This window comes from Nerophis ophidion, linkage group LG26 (assembly GCF_033978795.1).
Source record: "Nerophis ophidion isolate RoL-2023_Sa linkage group LG26, RoL_Noph_v1.0, whole genome shotgun sequence".
NCBI classification, from domain to species: domain Eukaryota; kingdom Metazoa; phylum Chordata; class Actinopteri; order Syngnathiformes; family Syngnathidae; genus Nerophis; species Nerophis ophidion.
The window spans coordinates 11,805,815-11,822,601 of record NC_084636.1 but is presented as its reverse complement, the minus strand read 5'-3'; the positions used below and the strand labels follow the sequence as shown (position 1 = coordinate 11,822,601).

The 16,787-nt window shown below is 37.0% G+C and overlaps 1 protein-coding gene across 1 annotated transcript in view; it reads right to left on the bottom strand.

Moving 5' to 3' along the window:
• The window catches only part of LOC133543627 (histamine H3 receptor), a 35,248-nt gene extending 22,460 nt beyond the window's left edge, over positions 1 to 12,788 (bottom strand). Inside the window, exons 1-2 of the mRNA XM_061888308.1 lie at positions 12,254 to 12,788; positions 11,800 to 11,966 (exon numbers count right to left, since the gene is read on the bottom strand). Of these exons, the coding sequence (XP_061744292.1) occupies positions 11,800 to 11,966; positions 12,254 to 12,488 (402 nt within the window). The 5' untranslated portion in view covers positions 12,489 to 12,788. The remainder of the gene's footprint in view (positions 1 to 11,799; positions 11,967 to 12,253) is intronic.
• Between the last annotated feature and the right edge of the window lie 3,999 nt (positions 12,789 to 16,787).

The following is a 16,787-nucleotide window of genomic DNA, read 5'->3' as shown; positions in this document are numbered from 1 at the left end:
TTACATGTCCCTTGGCAAGTTTCACTGCAATAAGGCGCTTTTGGTAGCCATCCACAAGCTTCTGGCAAGCTTCTGACATCACATGGACACAGATAACACCTTCTGGAGGAAACTTCTGTGATTTGAACTGTTTGGCCACAATACCCAGCAATTAGTTTGGAAGAGAAAAGGTGAGTGCTTTAATCCCAGGAACACCAAACCTACTGTCAAGCATGGTGGTGGTAGTATTATGCTCTGGGTCTGTTTTGCTGCCAATGGAACTGGTGCTTTTCAGATAGCAAATTGGACAATTAAAAAGGAAGATTACCTCCAAATTCTTTAGGACAGGGGTCACCGACGTGGTGCCCGCGGGCCTTTTCTAAAAATAGCTCAAATAGCAGCACTTACCAGTGAGCTGCCTCTATTATTTTAAATTTTAATTATTTACTAGCAAGCTGGTGTCGCTTTGCTTGACATTTTTAATTCTAAGAGAGACAAAACTCAAATAGAATTTGAAAATCGAAGAAAATATTTTAAAGACTTGGTCTTCACTTGTTTAAATAAATTCATTTATTTTTTTACTTTGCTTCTTATAACTTTCAGAAAGACAATTTTAGAGAAAAAAATACAACCTTAAAAATGATTTTAGGATTTTTAAACACATAAACCTTTTTACCTTTTAAATTCCTTCCTCTTCTTTCCTGACAATTTGAATCAATGTTCAAGTATTTTTTATATTTTTTATTGTAAAGAATAATAAATACATTTTAATTTAATTCTTCATTTTAGCTTCTGTTCTTTCAACAAAGAATATTTGTGAAATATTTCTTCAAACGTATTACGATTAAAATTCAAAACATTTCTTCTGGCAATTCTAGAAAATCTGTAGAATCAAATTGAAATCTTATTTCAAACTGGATTTTAACTTATTTAAAACATGTCATCAAAATTCTAAAATCAATTTTAATCAGGAAAAATTACTAATGATGTTCCATACTTTTTTTTTTCTTTTTTTTTTCAAAAAGATTCGAATTAGCTAGTTTTTCTCTTCATTTTTTTCGGTTGAATTTTAAAGAGTCCAAATTGAAGATAAACTATGTTTGAAATTTTCATTTTCATTTTTTTTCGTGTTTTCTCCTCTTTTAAACCGTTCAATTAAGTGTTTTTTTCATCATTTATTCTATACAAAAAACCTTCCGTAAAAGGAAAAAAATGTACGACGGAATGACGGACAGAAATACTCATTTTTTTATATATATAAATGTATTTATTAAAGGTAAATTCATCAAATTGGCTATTTCTGGCAATTTATTTGTGTATCAAACTGGTAGCCCTTCGCATTAATCAGTACCCAAGAAGTAGCTCTTGGTTTCAAAAAGGTTGGTGACCCCTGCTTTAGGACAACTTAAAATCATCAGCACAGAGGTTGGGTCTTGGGCGCAGTTGGGTATTCCAACAGGACAATGACCCCAAACACAAGTCAAAAGTGGTAAAGGAATGGCTAAATCAGGCTGGAATTAAAGTTTTAGAATGGCCTTCCCATAGTCCTGACTTAACCGTGTGGACAATGCTGAAGAAACAAGTCAATGTCAGAAATCAAACAAGTTTAGCTGAACTGCACCAATGCTGTCATAAGGAGTGGTTAAAAAAACTCAAGCAGAAGCTTGTGGATGGCTACCAAAAGTGTCTTATTGCAGTGAAACTTGCCAAGGGACATGTAAGCAAATATGAACATTGCTGTATGTATACTTTTGCCCCAGCAGATTTGCTCACATTTTCAGTAGACCCATAATAAATTCATAAAAGAACCAAAAACTTCATGAATGTTTTTTGTGACCAACAAGTATGTGGTCCAATCACTCTATCACAAAAAAATATGAGTTGTAGAAATGATTGCAAACTCAAGACAGCTTGTTATTTTTATTGGATAGTAGTCTGTCTATTTCAATTGTTAATTTTACCTTTATTACCTCTTGTGTTATTTATTTTACCCGATATTTGTTCCCACAACCGCACCTTAAGTTGGAGTCTTTAGTCTCGTTATATGCAAATATAATGATAATAAAGTCCTATTCTATTCTATTCTATTTACAAGTGTACATAAACTTTCGACCACGACTGTATCACTTTATGTTCAAAAACAAATATAAATATTAATTGTCAAATTTAATGACTTTTAATATTTTAATTATTGAATTATTTATTCAAAGATTTAATTAATGTTTGAGACTTGAGTACTTAAATATGTAATTAATTACAACTGGAATTAAATACATATGTCATTAAATAGTTGTATTTGTAAATTGATACAATGTTGTCTAATGTTGGATCTACATTGAGATAAAAAACTGATTTCAATGGTCAAATCAATGTCAGAACCTGACATTAAATAAACGTCGTCACAATGCATGTTTCAACGTTGTATTTGTGTTGTAGAATATTGGTTGGGAAATGACCAAATTTCAATGGTCAAATAACGTCAGAACCCAACATTGATTTAACGTCGTCAAAAACCATGTTGTTTCAGCGTAATGTTTAAGTTGTAAAATAGTTGTATTTGTAAATTGAGACCACGTTGACGTCCAATGTCAGATCCATTGTTGGTTGGGAAATGACCACATTTCAATAGTCAGACCAACGTCGCGACCTGATATTGAATAAACGTCGTCAAAAAGCATGTTGTTTCAACGTTGTATTTGTGTTGTAGAATATTGGTTGGGAAATGACCAAATTTCAATGGTCAAATCAACGTCAGACTTTCAAACAACGTTGAAACAATGTTGCAAAATAGTTGTATTAGTTAATTGAGACAATATTGATGTCTAATGTTGGATCCACATTGGGAAAAAAACACGTTTCAATGGTCAAATCAATGTCAGAACCTGACATTAAATAAACATTGTCAAAAAGCATGTTTCAACGTTGTATTTGTGTTGTAGAATATTGGTTGGGAATTTACCAAAATTCAAGGGTCAAATCAACGTCAGACTTTAAACAACGTTGAAGCAACGTTGCAAAATAGTTATATTGGTAAATTGAGTCAACGTTGATGTCTAACGTTGGATCCACATTGGGGAAAAAAAAAACAATTTCAATGGTCAAATCAATGGCAGAACCTGACATTGAATAAACGTCGTCAAAAAGCATGTTGTTTCAACGTTGTATTTGTGTTGTAGAATATGAGTTGGGAAATGACCAAAATTCAAGGGGTCAAATCAACGTCAGACTTTAAACAACGTTGAAGCAACGTTGCAAAATAGTTGTATTAGTAAATTGAGACAACTTTGATGTCCAATGTTGGATCCATATTGGGAAATGACCACATTTCAAAGGTCAATTCAATGTCAGTACCTGACATTGAATAAACGTCGTCAAAAGCATTTGTCAACGTTGTATTTGTGTTATGATTGATTGATTGATTGATTGAAACATGTATTAGTAGATTGCACAGTTCAGTACATATTCCGTACAATTGACCACTAAATGGTAACACCCCAATACGTTTTTCAACTTGTTTAAGTCGGGGTCCACGTTAATTAATTCATGGTACAAATATATATACTATCATCATAATACAGTCATCACACAGGTTATTGATCATAGTATATACATTGAATTATTTACATTATTTACAATCCGGGGGGTGGGATGAGGAGCTTTGGTTGATATCAGTACTTCAGTCATCAACAATTGCATCAACAGAGAAATGGACATTGAAACAGTGTAGGTCTTACTTAGTAGGATATGTACAGCCAGCAGAGAACATAGTGAGTTCAGATAGCATAAGAACAAGTAAATACATTAGAAATACATTTGATTATTTACATTAGGTTATTTACAATCCGGGGAGATGGGATGCGAATGGAGGAGGGTATTACTAAAGTGTTGAAGTTGCCTGAAGGTGTTGTTTTAGAGCGGTTTTGAAGGAGGATAGAGATGCACTTACTTTTACACCTGTTGGGAGTGCATTCCACATTGATGTGGCATAGAAAGAGAATGAGTTAAGACATTTGTTAGATCGGAATCTTGGTTTAAAGTGGTCTGTGGAGCTCCCCCTGGTGTTGTGGTTATGGCGGTCATTATAGATTATTGGTTGAGATATGACCATATTTCAATGGGTCACATCAACATCACAATCTGGCATTGAATAAACGTCGTCAAAAAGAATGCTGTTTCAACGTTGTAATTGAGTTGTGGAATTTTGGTTTGGTAATGACCAAATTTCAATGGTTAGACGTTATCAAAAAGCATGTTGTTTCAACGTCATGTTCAAGTTGATCAACGTCAGGACCTAATTTAACAAGTTCCCAATGTTGTTTGAACCTGGTACTGATCATGTTACAGTACAACGGTAAAGTTTAAAAACACAACGGCATAACGCATAGATGACTTGTCGCATTTGTTGCACTTTTTGACATCTTTGATTGTCATACAAGTGTAAAAAGAAGCTATCCAGCAGACACAAGACATTAAAACAATGTTGAGAACTTGTTGAATTAGGTCCTGACGTTGATCAACTTGAACACAACGTTGAAACAACATACTTTTTGATAACGTCTAATCAATGTTGGGTTCTGACGTTGATTTGACCATTGAAATTTGGTCATTACCAAACCAAAATTCCACAACTCCATTAAAATGTTGAAACAACATACTTTTTGACGACGTTTATTCAATGCCAGATTGCGATGTTGATGTGACCCATTGAAATGTGGTCATATCTCAACCAATACTCTATAATGACCGCCATAACGTTGGTGGATTCTAACCTTGATTGGACCATTGAAATATGGGCATTTCCCAACTAAAATTCTACAACACAAATAGGTTGAAACATGCTTTTTGACGTTTATCCAATGTCAGGTTCTGACGTTGATTTGACCATTTAAATTTAGTCATATCTCAATCAATATTCTACAACACAAATACAACGTTGAAACATGCTTTTTGACCGCGTTCATTAAATGTCAGGTTCTGACATGGATTTGACAATTAAAATGTGGTAATTTCCCAACGTGGATCCAACGTTGGACATCAACGTTGTCTCAATTTACAATTTCAACTATTTTGCAACATTTTTTATAAAGGACATGCACAAGACATTAAAACAGCGTTGAGAACTTGTTTAATTAAGTCCTGACCTTGATCAACTAAAACCTAACGTTGAAACTACATGCTTTTTGATTACTTTTAATCAATGTTGGGTTCTGACGTTGATTTGACCATTGAATTTTGATAATTACCGAACCAACATTTTATAACACAAATACAACGTTCAAAAATGCTATTTGATGATGTTTATTCAATGTCAGGTTCTGATGTGGATTTGACCATTGAAATGTGGTCATTTCCCAATGTGGATGCAACGTTGTCTAAATTTACAATTACAACTATTTTGCAATTTTTAAAAGACATGCACAAGACATTAAAACAATGTTGATAACTTGTTGAATTAGGCCCTAATGTTGATCAACTTAAATATAACATTGAAACAACATGATTTTTGACAACGTTTAATCAATGATGGGTTCTGACCTTGACTGGACCATTGAATTGTGGTCATTTCCCAACCAATATTCTTCAAAACAAATATAACAATGAAACATGCTTTTTGACAACATTTATTCAATGTCAGGTTCTGACCTTGATTTGACCATTGAAATGTGGTCATTTCCCAACGTGGATCCAACGTTGGACATCAACGTTGTCTGAATTTACAATTTCAACTATTTTGCAATGTTTTTTTTTTTTTTAAGGACATCCACAAGACATTAAATCAACGTTGAGAACTTGTTGGATTAAGTCTTGACAACTCGAACCTAACGTTGAAACAATTTGCTTTTTGACTACGTTTATTCAATATCAAGTTTTGACGTTGATTTGACTATTAAAATTTGGTCATTACCAAACCAAAATTCAACAACACACGTACGTTGAAATAACATACTTTTTGACGACTTTTATTTAATGTCAGGTTCTGACATTGATTTGACCTTTGAAATGTGGTCATTTCCCAACGTGGATCCAACATCGTCATATCCCAACCAAAATTCTACAACACAAATACAACGATGAAACATGCTTTTTGACTACGTTTATTCAATGTCAAATTGTGACATGGATTTGACCATTGAAATGTGGTCATTTCCCAACGTGGATCCAACATTGGACATCGACGTCGTCTCAATTTATAATTTCAAAATATGCAATGTTGTTTTAAAGGACATGCACAATACATTAAAACAACATTGAGAACTTGTTGGATTAGGTCCTGATGTTGGTTAACTCGAACCTAACGTTGAAACAAGATGGTTTTTGACGACATTTAATCAACGTTGGGTTCCGGCGTTGATTTGATCATTGATTTTTGATCATTAACGAACCAAAATTCTACAACCCAAATACAACGTTAAAACAACATACTTTTTGATGATGTTTATTCAATGTCAAATTGTGACGTGGATTTGACCATTGAAATGTGGTCATATCCCAACGTGGATCCAACATTGGACATCGACGTTGTCTCAATTTATAATTTCAAAATATGCAATGTTGTTTTAAAGTAAAGGACATGCACAAGACATTAAAACAACGTTGAGAACTTGTTAGATTAGGTCCTGACGTTGGTTAAATCAAACCTAACGTTGAAACAACATGGTTTTTGACGACATTTAATCAACGTTGGGTTCTGGCGTTGATTTGATCATTGAATTTTGATCATTAACGAAACAAAATTCTACAACCCAAATACAACGTTAAAACAACATACTTTTTGATGACATTTATTCAATGTCAGTTTCCGACATTGAAATGTGGTCATATCTCAACCAATATTCTGCAACACAAACTCAACGTTAAAACATGCTTTTTGATAACGTTTATTCAATGTCAAATTTTGACATTGATTTGACCTTTGAAATGTGGTCATTTCCCAACGTGGATCCAACGTTGTCTTAATTTACAATCAAAACTATTTTGCAACATTGTTTCAAAGTCAATTTTCAAAGGACATGCACAAGACATTAAAACAACTTTGAGAACTTGCTGAATTATGTCCTGACGTTGATGGGTTCTGACCTTGATTTGATCATTGAATTGTGGTAATTTCCCCACCAATATTCTAGAACACAAATACAACGTTGAAACATGCTTTTTGACAACGTTTATGACATGCCAAGTTGTGAAATCGCTTTGACCATTGAAATGTGGTCATTTCCCAACGTGGATCCAACATTGGACATCAACGTTGTCTCAATTTATAATTTCAAAATTTGCAAAGTTGTTTTCAAGGACATGCACAAGACATTAAAACAACGTTGAGAACTTGTTAGATTAGGTCCTGACGTTGGTTAACTCGAACCTAACGTTGAAACATGCGTTTTGACTACGTTTAATCAATGTTGGATTCTGGCATTGATTTGATTATTACTTTGATCATTACGGAACCAAAATTCTATAAGACAAATATAACGTTGAAAAATGCTTTTGATGACATCATTCAATGTCAGATTTTGACATTGATTTGACCTTTGAAATGTGGTCATTTCCTAACGTGGATCCAACGTTGTCTCAATTTACAATCACAACTATTTTGCGAAGGTATTTCAAAGAATTTTTTTAAAGGAAATGCACAAGACATTAAAACAATGTTGAGAACTTGTTGAATTAGGTCCTGACGGTGATCAACTTAAACATATCGTTGAAAGAACATACTTTTTGACAACGTTTAATCAATGATGGGTTCTGACCTTGATTTGACCATTGAATTGTGGTCATTTCCCTACCGATATTATTTCCCTACCGATATTCTACAACACAGATATAACGTTGAAACATGCTTTTTGACAATGTTTATTCAATGTCAAGATATGAAATCGATTTGACCATTGAAATGTGGACATTTCCCAACGCGGATCCAACAATGTCTCAATTTACAATTTCAACTATTTTGCAACGTTTTTTTTAAAGGACATGCTCAAGACATCAAAACATCGTTGAGAACTTGTTGAGAACATCAACTCAAACTTAACATTGAAACATTATGCTTTTTGACGACGTTTTATCAATGTTGGGTTCTGACGTTGATTTGATCATTGAATTTTGTTCATTACCGAACCAAAATTCTACGAGACAAATACAACGTTGAAAAATGCTTTTGATTACGTTTATTCAATGTTAGATTCTTACATTATTTTGACCTTTGAAATGTGGTCATTTCCCGACATGGATCCAACGTTGGACATCAACGTTGTCTGAATATACAATTTCAACTATTTTGCAACTTTTTTTTTTTTTTTTAAAGGACATGCACAATAAATTAAAACAACGATGAAAACTTGTTGGATTAAGTCCTGACGTTGATCAACTCGAACCTAACGTTGAAACAACATGCTTTTTGATGACGTCTAATCAATGTTACGTTCTGGCATTGATTTGTTCATTGAATTTTGATCATTACCAAACCAAAATTCTACAAGACAAATACAACGTTGAAAAATGCTTTTGATGACGTTTATTCAATGTCAGATTCTGACATTGATTTGAAATGTGGTCATTTCCCAACGTGGATCCAACGTTGTCTCAATTTACAATCACAACTATTTTGCAACATTGTTTCAAAGTCAATTTTTAAAGCACATACAAAAGACATTAAAACAACGTTGAGAACTTGTCGAATTATCTCCTGACGTTGATCAACTCAAACCTAACGTTGAAACAACATATTTATTGACGAAGTTTAATAAATATTATTTTACGAAATTGATTGGACAATTGACATTTGGTCATTACCGAACAAAAATTCAACAAAAACGTTGAAATCAAATTTTTTGACGACGTTTTCTCAATTTACAAATACAACTGTTTGTAAAGTTTTGTTAAAGGATATGAACAAGACATTCCAACAACGTTGAGAACTTGTTGGAATAAGTCCTGACCTTAACGTTGAAACACGCTTTTTGACGACGTTTAATCAATGTTGGGTTCTGGCGTTGATTTGATCATTGAATTTTGATCATTACAAAACCAAAATTCTACAACACAAATGCAACGTTGAAAAACGCTTTTTGATGACGTTTATTCAATGTCAGATTCTGACATTGATTTGACCTTTGAAATGTGGTCATTTCCCAACGTGGATACAACATTGTTTTCTCAATTTACAAATACAACTATTTTGCAACGTTTTGTTAAAGGACATAAACAAGACATTCTAACAACGTTGACAACTTGTTGGATTAAGTCCTGACGTTAACGTTGAAACAACATGCTTTTTGACGACGTTTAATCAATGTCAAGTTCCGACATGGATTCGACCGTTGAAATGTTGTCTTAATTTACAATTTAAACTATTTTGCAACGTTTATTTTAAAAGACATGCACAAGACATCAAAACATCGTTGAGAACTTGTTGGATTAAGTCCTGACATTGATCAACTGAAACATAACATTGAAACAACATGCTTTTTGACGACGTTTAATCAATGTTGGGTTCTGGCGTTGATTTGATCATTGAATTTTGTTGAAAAATGCTTTTGACGACGTTTATTCAATGTCAGATTCTGAAATGGATTTGACCTTTGAAATGTGGTCTTTTCCAAACGTGGATCCAACGTTGTCTCAATTTACAATCACAACTATTTTGCAACATTGTTTCAAAGTCAATTTTTAAAGGACATGCACAAGACATTAAAACAACGTTGAGAACTTGTCGAATTATGTCCTGACGTGGATCACTCAAACCTAACATTGAAACAACATACTTATTGACGAAGTTTTATCAATATTGTTTTCCGAAATTGATTGGACCATTGAAATTTGGTCATAACCGAACCAAAATTCAACAAAAACGTTGTAATCAAATTTTTTGACGACATTTATTCAATGTCAGGTTCTGACCTAGATTTGATCATTGAAATTTGGTCATTCCCCAACCAAAATTCTACAAGACAAATACAACATTGAAACATGCTTTTTGACAACGTTTATTCAATGTCAATGTGTGACATCGTTTTGACCTTTAAAATGTGGTCATTACCCAACATGGATCCAACGTTGGGCATCAACGTTATCTCAATTTACAAATTCAACTATTTTGTAACGTTTGTTTTTAAAGAACATGCACAAAACTTGTTGGATTAAGTCCTGACATTGATCAACTCAAATTTAACATTGAAACAGTATGCTTTTTGACGACGTTTAATCAATGATGGGTTCTGCCCGTTGATTTGATAATTGAATTTTGATCATCACCGAATCCAAATTCTACAACACAAATACAAGGTTTAAAAATGCTTTCTGATGATGTTTATTGATTGTCAGATTCTGACATTGATTTGACCTTTGAAATGTGGTCATTTCCCGACGTGGATCCAACATCGTTTTCTCAATTTACAAATACAGCTATTTTGCAACGTTGTGTTAAAGGACATAAACAAGACATTCTAACAACGTTGACAACTTTTTGGATTAAGTCCTGACGTTAATGTTGAAACAACATGCTTTTTGACGACGTTTAATCAATGTCAAGTTCCGACGTGGATTCGACCCTTGAAATGTTGTTTTAATTTACAATTTAAACTATTTTGCAACGTTTATTTTAAAAGACATGCACAAGACATCAAAACATTGTTGAGAACTTGTTGGATTAAGTCCTGACATTGATCAACTGAAACATAACATTGAAACAACATGCTTTTTGACGACGTTTAATCAATGTTGGGTTCTGACGTTGATGTGATCATTGAATTTTGATCATTACAGAACCAAAATTCTACAACACAGATACAATGTTGAAAAATGCTTTTTGATGACGTTTATTCAATGTCAGATTCTGACATTGATTTGACCTTTGAAATGTGGTAATTTCCCAACGTGGATCCAACGTTGGACATCGTTCTCAATTTACAAATTCAAATATTTTGCAAAATTTTTTTTAAAGGACATGCACAAGACATTAAAACAACGTTGAGAACTTGTCGAATTATGTCCTGACGTTGATCAACTCAAACCTAACGTTGAAACAACATACTTATTGACGAAGTTTAATCGATATTCCATCCATCCATTTTCTACCGCTTGTCCCTTACGGGGTCGCGGGGGGCGCTTGGGCCCTATCTAAGCTACAATCGGGCGGAAGGCGGGTTACACCCTGGACAAGTCGATATTGTTTTCCGAAATTAATTGGACCATTGAAATTTGGTCATTACCGAATCAAAATTCTACAACACAAATACAATGTTGAAAAATGCTTTTTGATGGCGTTTAATCAATGTCAGATTCTGACATTGATTTTACCTTTGAAATGTGGTCATTTTCCAACGTGGATCCAACATCGTTTTCTAAATTTACAAATACAGCTTTTGTTAAAGGATATGAACAAGACATTAAAACAATGTTGAGAACTTGTTGGATTGAGTCCTGGGGTTAACGTTGAAACAACATGCTTTTTGACGACGTTTAATCAATGTCAAGTTCCGAAACGTGGTCATTTCCCAACGTGGATCTGACGTTGTCTCAATTTACAATCACAACTATTTTGCAACGTTGTTTCAAAGTCCGTTTTTTTGAAAGGACATTTACGTATAATCAACGTTGTATCAACGACTTGCCCCTGCTGGGATTTGTGTTATTCCGCACGGAGGGAAATGGCTTCCGAATTAAGGCATGAACCGCGTCCCAGAATGGATGTTTGTTCTCATTTAAAGGTTCTGCTGTTTTGAGAGGTGGTCCGGCCAAAATATTTGAAACAGCTCGCCTGATGCCGCAAAAAATGTTTATGGCAGTTTCAACCTTATTATTATTTTTTTTTTGTATACTCACAGCTCTGGTGACGGACAGGAAGCGGTCGTAACTGATGAGGACGATGTTGAAGACAGAAGCGCTGCAGAGCAGGTAGTCCATGACCAGCCACACCTTGCAGAGACCCTTACCCAGCATCCACCTGCCGGTCAGGTTGTAGGGAATGTAGACCGGGATGCAGAAGGCACCTGGGGGGAGAACACGTCAGGGTGAGGTGGGTATGCAATCAGGTTCCCTGCAGTGGCTTGATTTTAAAAAATTAGAAAAATAAAAAAAATTTAAAAGGGGTTATTAGGGGAGTCATGGGTATAAAATGTATTTTTGGAAGATTTCTTGCCCAGCATAGTTTGATTTGTAGGTACTTGCAAGTGTTCTAGGAACAAAAGACTTGAAGTAGGGAGGGGAGGCATGGCCCAAAAAAAATAAAAAATATCCTAAAATGTGAGCAAGGAGAGACAAAGAAACTGCAACCCACCCACTAGAAAATCAGATATGGCCAGGTTGAGAAAGAAGTAGTTGCTCTGAGTTCTGAGGGATTTATCCACAATGAAAGCCATGATGACCAGCGCGTTCCCCGCCACCACCGTGACCACCAGCGTCACCATCAGCACCGACACCAGCAGCGCCAGGTAGCCCGGGAGCACCGTGCCCGCCTCGGACACCGCCGGGGTCAAGTTGCCGCTGGAGTTGTACTCCGCCAACACGCCCATTGTCAGCGGGGCGCCCCGAGCATCGTGGACGCACCGGCAAGGTTTCGGGGATGAGCCCAAAAAAAGAGAAGAAAAAAAATAAAAAAAAAATAAAAAAAGGACCGGGTAAGTTCAATGACGCACCCGGGCGACGCGCTTCAGGTGCCGGGTTCGGACAAAGGACCCGCGCTGCGGCCGCGTCGCCTCCATCCTGAAGGACTTTCTTCCAAGTTTGGGGGAATGAGAAAGGAGGAAGGGGGGAAAATGGGGTGGGGGGAGGACAACCTCGCCCACGCTGGAGAAACCTCCTGCCGCGCGGCGTGCGCCTTCGTGGAGTGTGCGCAAAAAGGCGGGAGCGCACGCTTCTTTTGGCTTTTTTTAAGTCAATACGCATACGTTGGGGGGCGCGCACACTCCACATCCGGGTAGTCCTTCACAATAAAAGCCTCGCCGAGTTCACATAGGGAGCATTGATGGCCCACTACTATGCAGTCTGATAGTTTATATATCAATTATGAGATATTTTGACAAGAACAAGAAAGTTTGATCATATTACGCCTGTACTGGCTCACCTGCACTGGCTTCCTGTGCACTTAAGATGTGACTTTAAGGTTTTACTACTTACTATAAAATACTACACGGTCTAGCTCCAGCCTATCTTGCCGATTGTATTGTACCGTATGTCCCGGCAAGAAATCTGCGTTCAAAAGACTCCGGCTTATTAGTGATTCCTAGAGCCCAAAAAAAATCTGCGGGCTATAGAGCGTTTTCCGTTCGGGCTCCAGTACTCTGGAATGCCCTCCCGGTAACAGTTCGAGATGCTACCTCAGTAGAAGCATTTAAGTCTCACCTTAAAACTCATCTGTATACTCTAGCCTTTAAATAGACCTCCTTTTTAGACCAGTTGATCTGCCGCTTCTTTTCTTTCTCCTATACCCCCCCCTCCCTTGTGGAGGGGGTCCGGTCCGATGACCATGGATGAAGTACTGGCTGTCCAGAGTCGAGACCCAGGATGGACCGCTCGTCGGGACCCAGGATGGACCGCTCGCCTGTATCGGTTGGGGACGTCTCTGCGCTGCTGATCCGCTTGAGATGGTTTCCTGTGGACGGGACTCTCGCTGCTGTCTTGGATCCGCTTGAACTGAACTCTCGCGGCTGTGTTGGAGCCACTATGGATTGAACTTTCACAGTATCATGTTAGACCCGCTCGACATCCATTGCTTTCGGTCCCCTAGAGAGGGGGGGTTGCCCACATCTGAGGTCCTCTCTAAGGTTTCTCATAGTCAGCATTGTCACTGGCGTCCCACTGGATGTGAATTCTCTCTGCCCACTGGGTGTGAGTTTTCCTTGCCCTTTTGTGGGTTCTTCCGAGGATGTTGTAGTCGTAATGATTTGTGCAGTCCTTTGAGACATTTGTGATTTGGGGCTATATAAATAAACATTGATTCCAAAGACATGCACCTGGGGATAGGTTGATTGGCAACACTAAATTGGCCCTAGTGTGTGAATGTGAGTGTGAATGTTGTCTGTCTATCTGTGTTGGCCCTGCGATGAGGTGGCGACTTGTCCAAGGTGTACCCTGCCCTCCGCCCGATTGTAGCTGAGATAGGCGCCAGCGCCCCCCGCGACCCCGAAAGGGAATTAGCGGTAGAAAATGGATGGATGGATGGATGATATTAACATTGCAACACATGCCAATACGGCCTTGTTAGTTTACTAAATTGCAATTTTAAATTTCGCGCCAAGTATCCTGTTGAAAACGTTGCGGTATGATGACGCGTGCGCGTGACATTACGGGTTGTAGCGGACATTTTCTTCCAGCCCCGATCCCAGCTATAAGTCGCCTGCTTTAATCGGATAATTCCACAGTATTCTGGACATCTGTGTTGCGGAATCTTTTGCAATTTGTTCAATTAATAATGGAGACGTCAAAGAAGAAAGATGTAGGTAGGAAGCGGTGTATTGCGGCCGACTTTAAGCCTTTAGCAACACAAACAGCCGGTGTTTCCTTGTTTCGTTGTTTACATTCCCAAAAGATGACGGTGAAGCTTTACTATGGAACAGAGTAGTCAAGCGAACATGGTTCCCTACCACGTGTCAACCGGCAGGTTTCGGTGAGAAAATGGTGGTATAAAGTCGGCGGTATAAAGTCGGATCTTACCTTAGACATGAGCGGAGAGCTTTCGTCGTTCCTCGTGCACCTGTCAAAGAGGCAGCTGCGGACTCTCTTGCCTCCTTCGACCGGCCGCCCCCGAACACGGGATGCTTCCACCTTGGAGGAGGGGGAAAAAAATATCTCAGCCCGGCCCCAACGGCTGCCTTCGCTTTGCTTCGTCGAGAAACGTAGCTTCCCTCAGAGAAACTGGTGGTCACCACACCCCTCCGACTTTCAGGTACGACCATATAATCTCACTAAAACAATAGTAACACAATAAACTGATAAGGGATTTTCCCGAATTATCCTAGTAAGTGTGTCTAATAGCCTCGTCTTTTTTTTCTTACTTTTTAGTCCTTCACTCTCACTTTCCTCATCCACAAATCTCTTATCCTCACTCAAATTAATGGGGAAATCGTCACTTTCTCGGTCCGAATCGCTCTCGCTGCTGGTGGCCATGATTCCGGTACAGGCAAGGCTTTTTTATTAGTGACCAAAAGTTGCGAACTTTATCGTGGATGTTCTCTACTAAATCCTTTCAGCAAAAATATGGCAATATGGCAAAATGATCAAGTATGACATAGAATGGACCTGCTATCCCCGTTTGAATAAGAACATTTCATTTCAGTAGGCTTTTCAGAAGGCCACTTTTTTTTTTAATTAATTAAAATTATGCAAGTGAGGGAAAAGTGGATCGTGAGATCGACAGGTGGCGTCTTCAGTAATGCGGACGCCGTATCGATCCATTGTGGTGAAGAAGGAGCTGACTCGGAAGGCAAAGCTCTCAATTTACCGGTCGATCTATGTTCCCATCCTCACCTATGGTCATGAGCTTTGGGTTATGACCGAAAGGACAAAATCACGGGTACAAGCGGCCGAAATGAGTTTCCTGTGCCGGGTGGCGGGGTTCTCCCTTAGAGATAGGGTGAGGAGCTCAAAGTAAAGCCGCTGCTCCTCCACATCAAGAGGAGCCAAATGAGGTGGTTCGAGCATCTGGTCAGGATGCCACTAGAACGCCTCCCTCGGGAGGTGTTTAGGGCACGACCAATTGGTAGGAGGCCAGAGGGAAGACCCAGGACATGTTGGGAAGACTATGTCTCCCGGCTGGCCTGGGAATGCCTCGGGATCCCCCGGGAAGAGATGGACGAAGTGGCTGGGGATAGGGAAGTTTGAGCTTCCCTGCTTAGGCTGCTGCCCCCGCGACCTGACCTCAGATAAGCGGAAGAAGATGGATGGATGGATGGATAAAATGACGCATGCGGGCGATAACCTGTTGATTAATCAAAATTGAAATTGCTCTGATTACATATATATATATATATATATATATATATATATATATATATATATATACAGGACTGTCTCAGAAAATTAGAATATTGTGATAAAGTCCTTTTATTTTCTGTAATGCAACTAAAAACATGAAAATGTCATACATTCTGAATTCATTACACATCAACAGAAATATTGCAAGCCTTTTATTATTTTAATATTGCTGATTATGGCATACAGCTTTTTTACTTGGTTCTCAGGGAATATTCTAATTTTTTGAGATAGGATTTTTGAGTTTTCTTAAGCTGTATGCCATAATCAGCAATATTTAAATAATAAAAGGTTTGCAATATTTCAGTTGATGTGTAATAAATCCACAATTTATGACATTTTTACATTACAGAAATTAAAGGACTTTATCACAATATTCTAATTTTCTGAGACAGTCCTGTATGTATGTATGTATGTATGTATATATATATATATATATATATATATATAGATGATTGAGGGAACCCCTCATGAAACAGTTCTGTAGAGATGAAGTAGTCTTGTGATTTTTCCCACACCTACATATTGCGCTCTACCACGGTATCGAGCACTATTCTCTGGATAATCCAATCAAGACATATATATATATATATATATAGATATATATATATATATATATAGATATATATATATATATATATATATAGATATATATATATATATATATAGATATATATATATATATATATATATAGATATATATATATATATATATATAGATATAGATATAGATATAGATATATATGTATGTATGTCTGTATGTATGTATATGTGTGTGTATATATATATATATATGTGTGTGTATATATACATATATATATGTATGTATATATATATATATG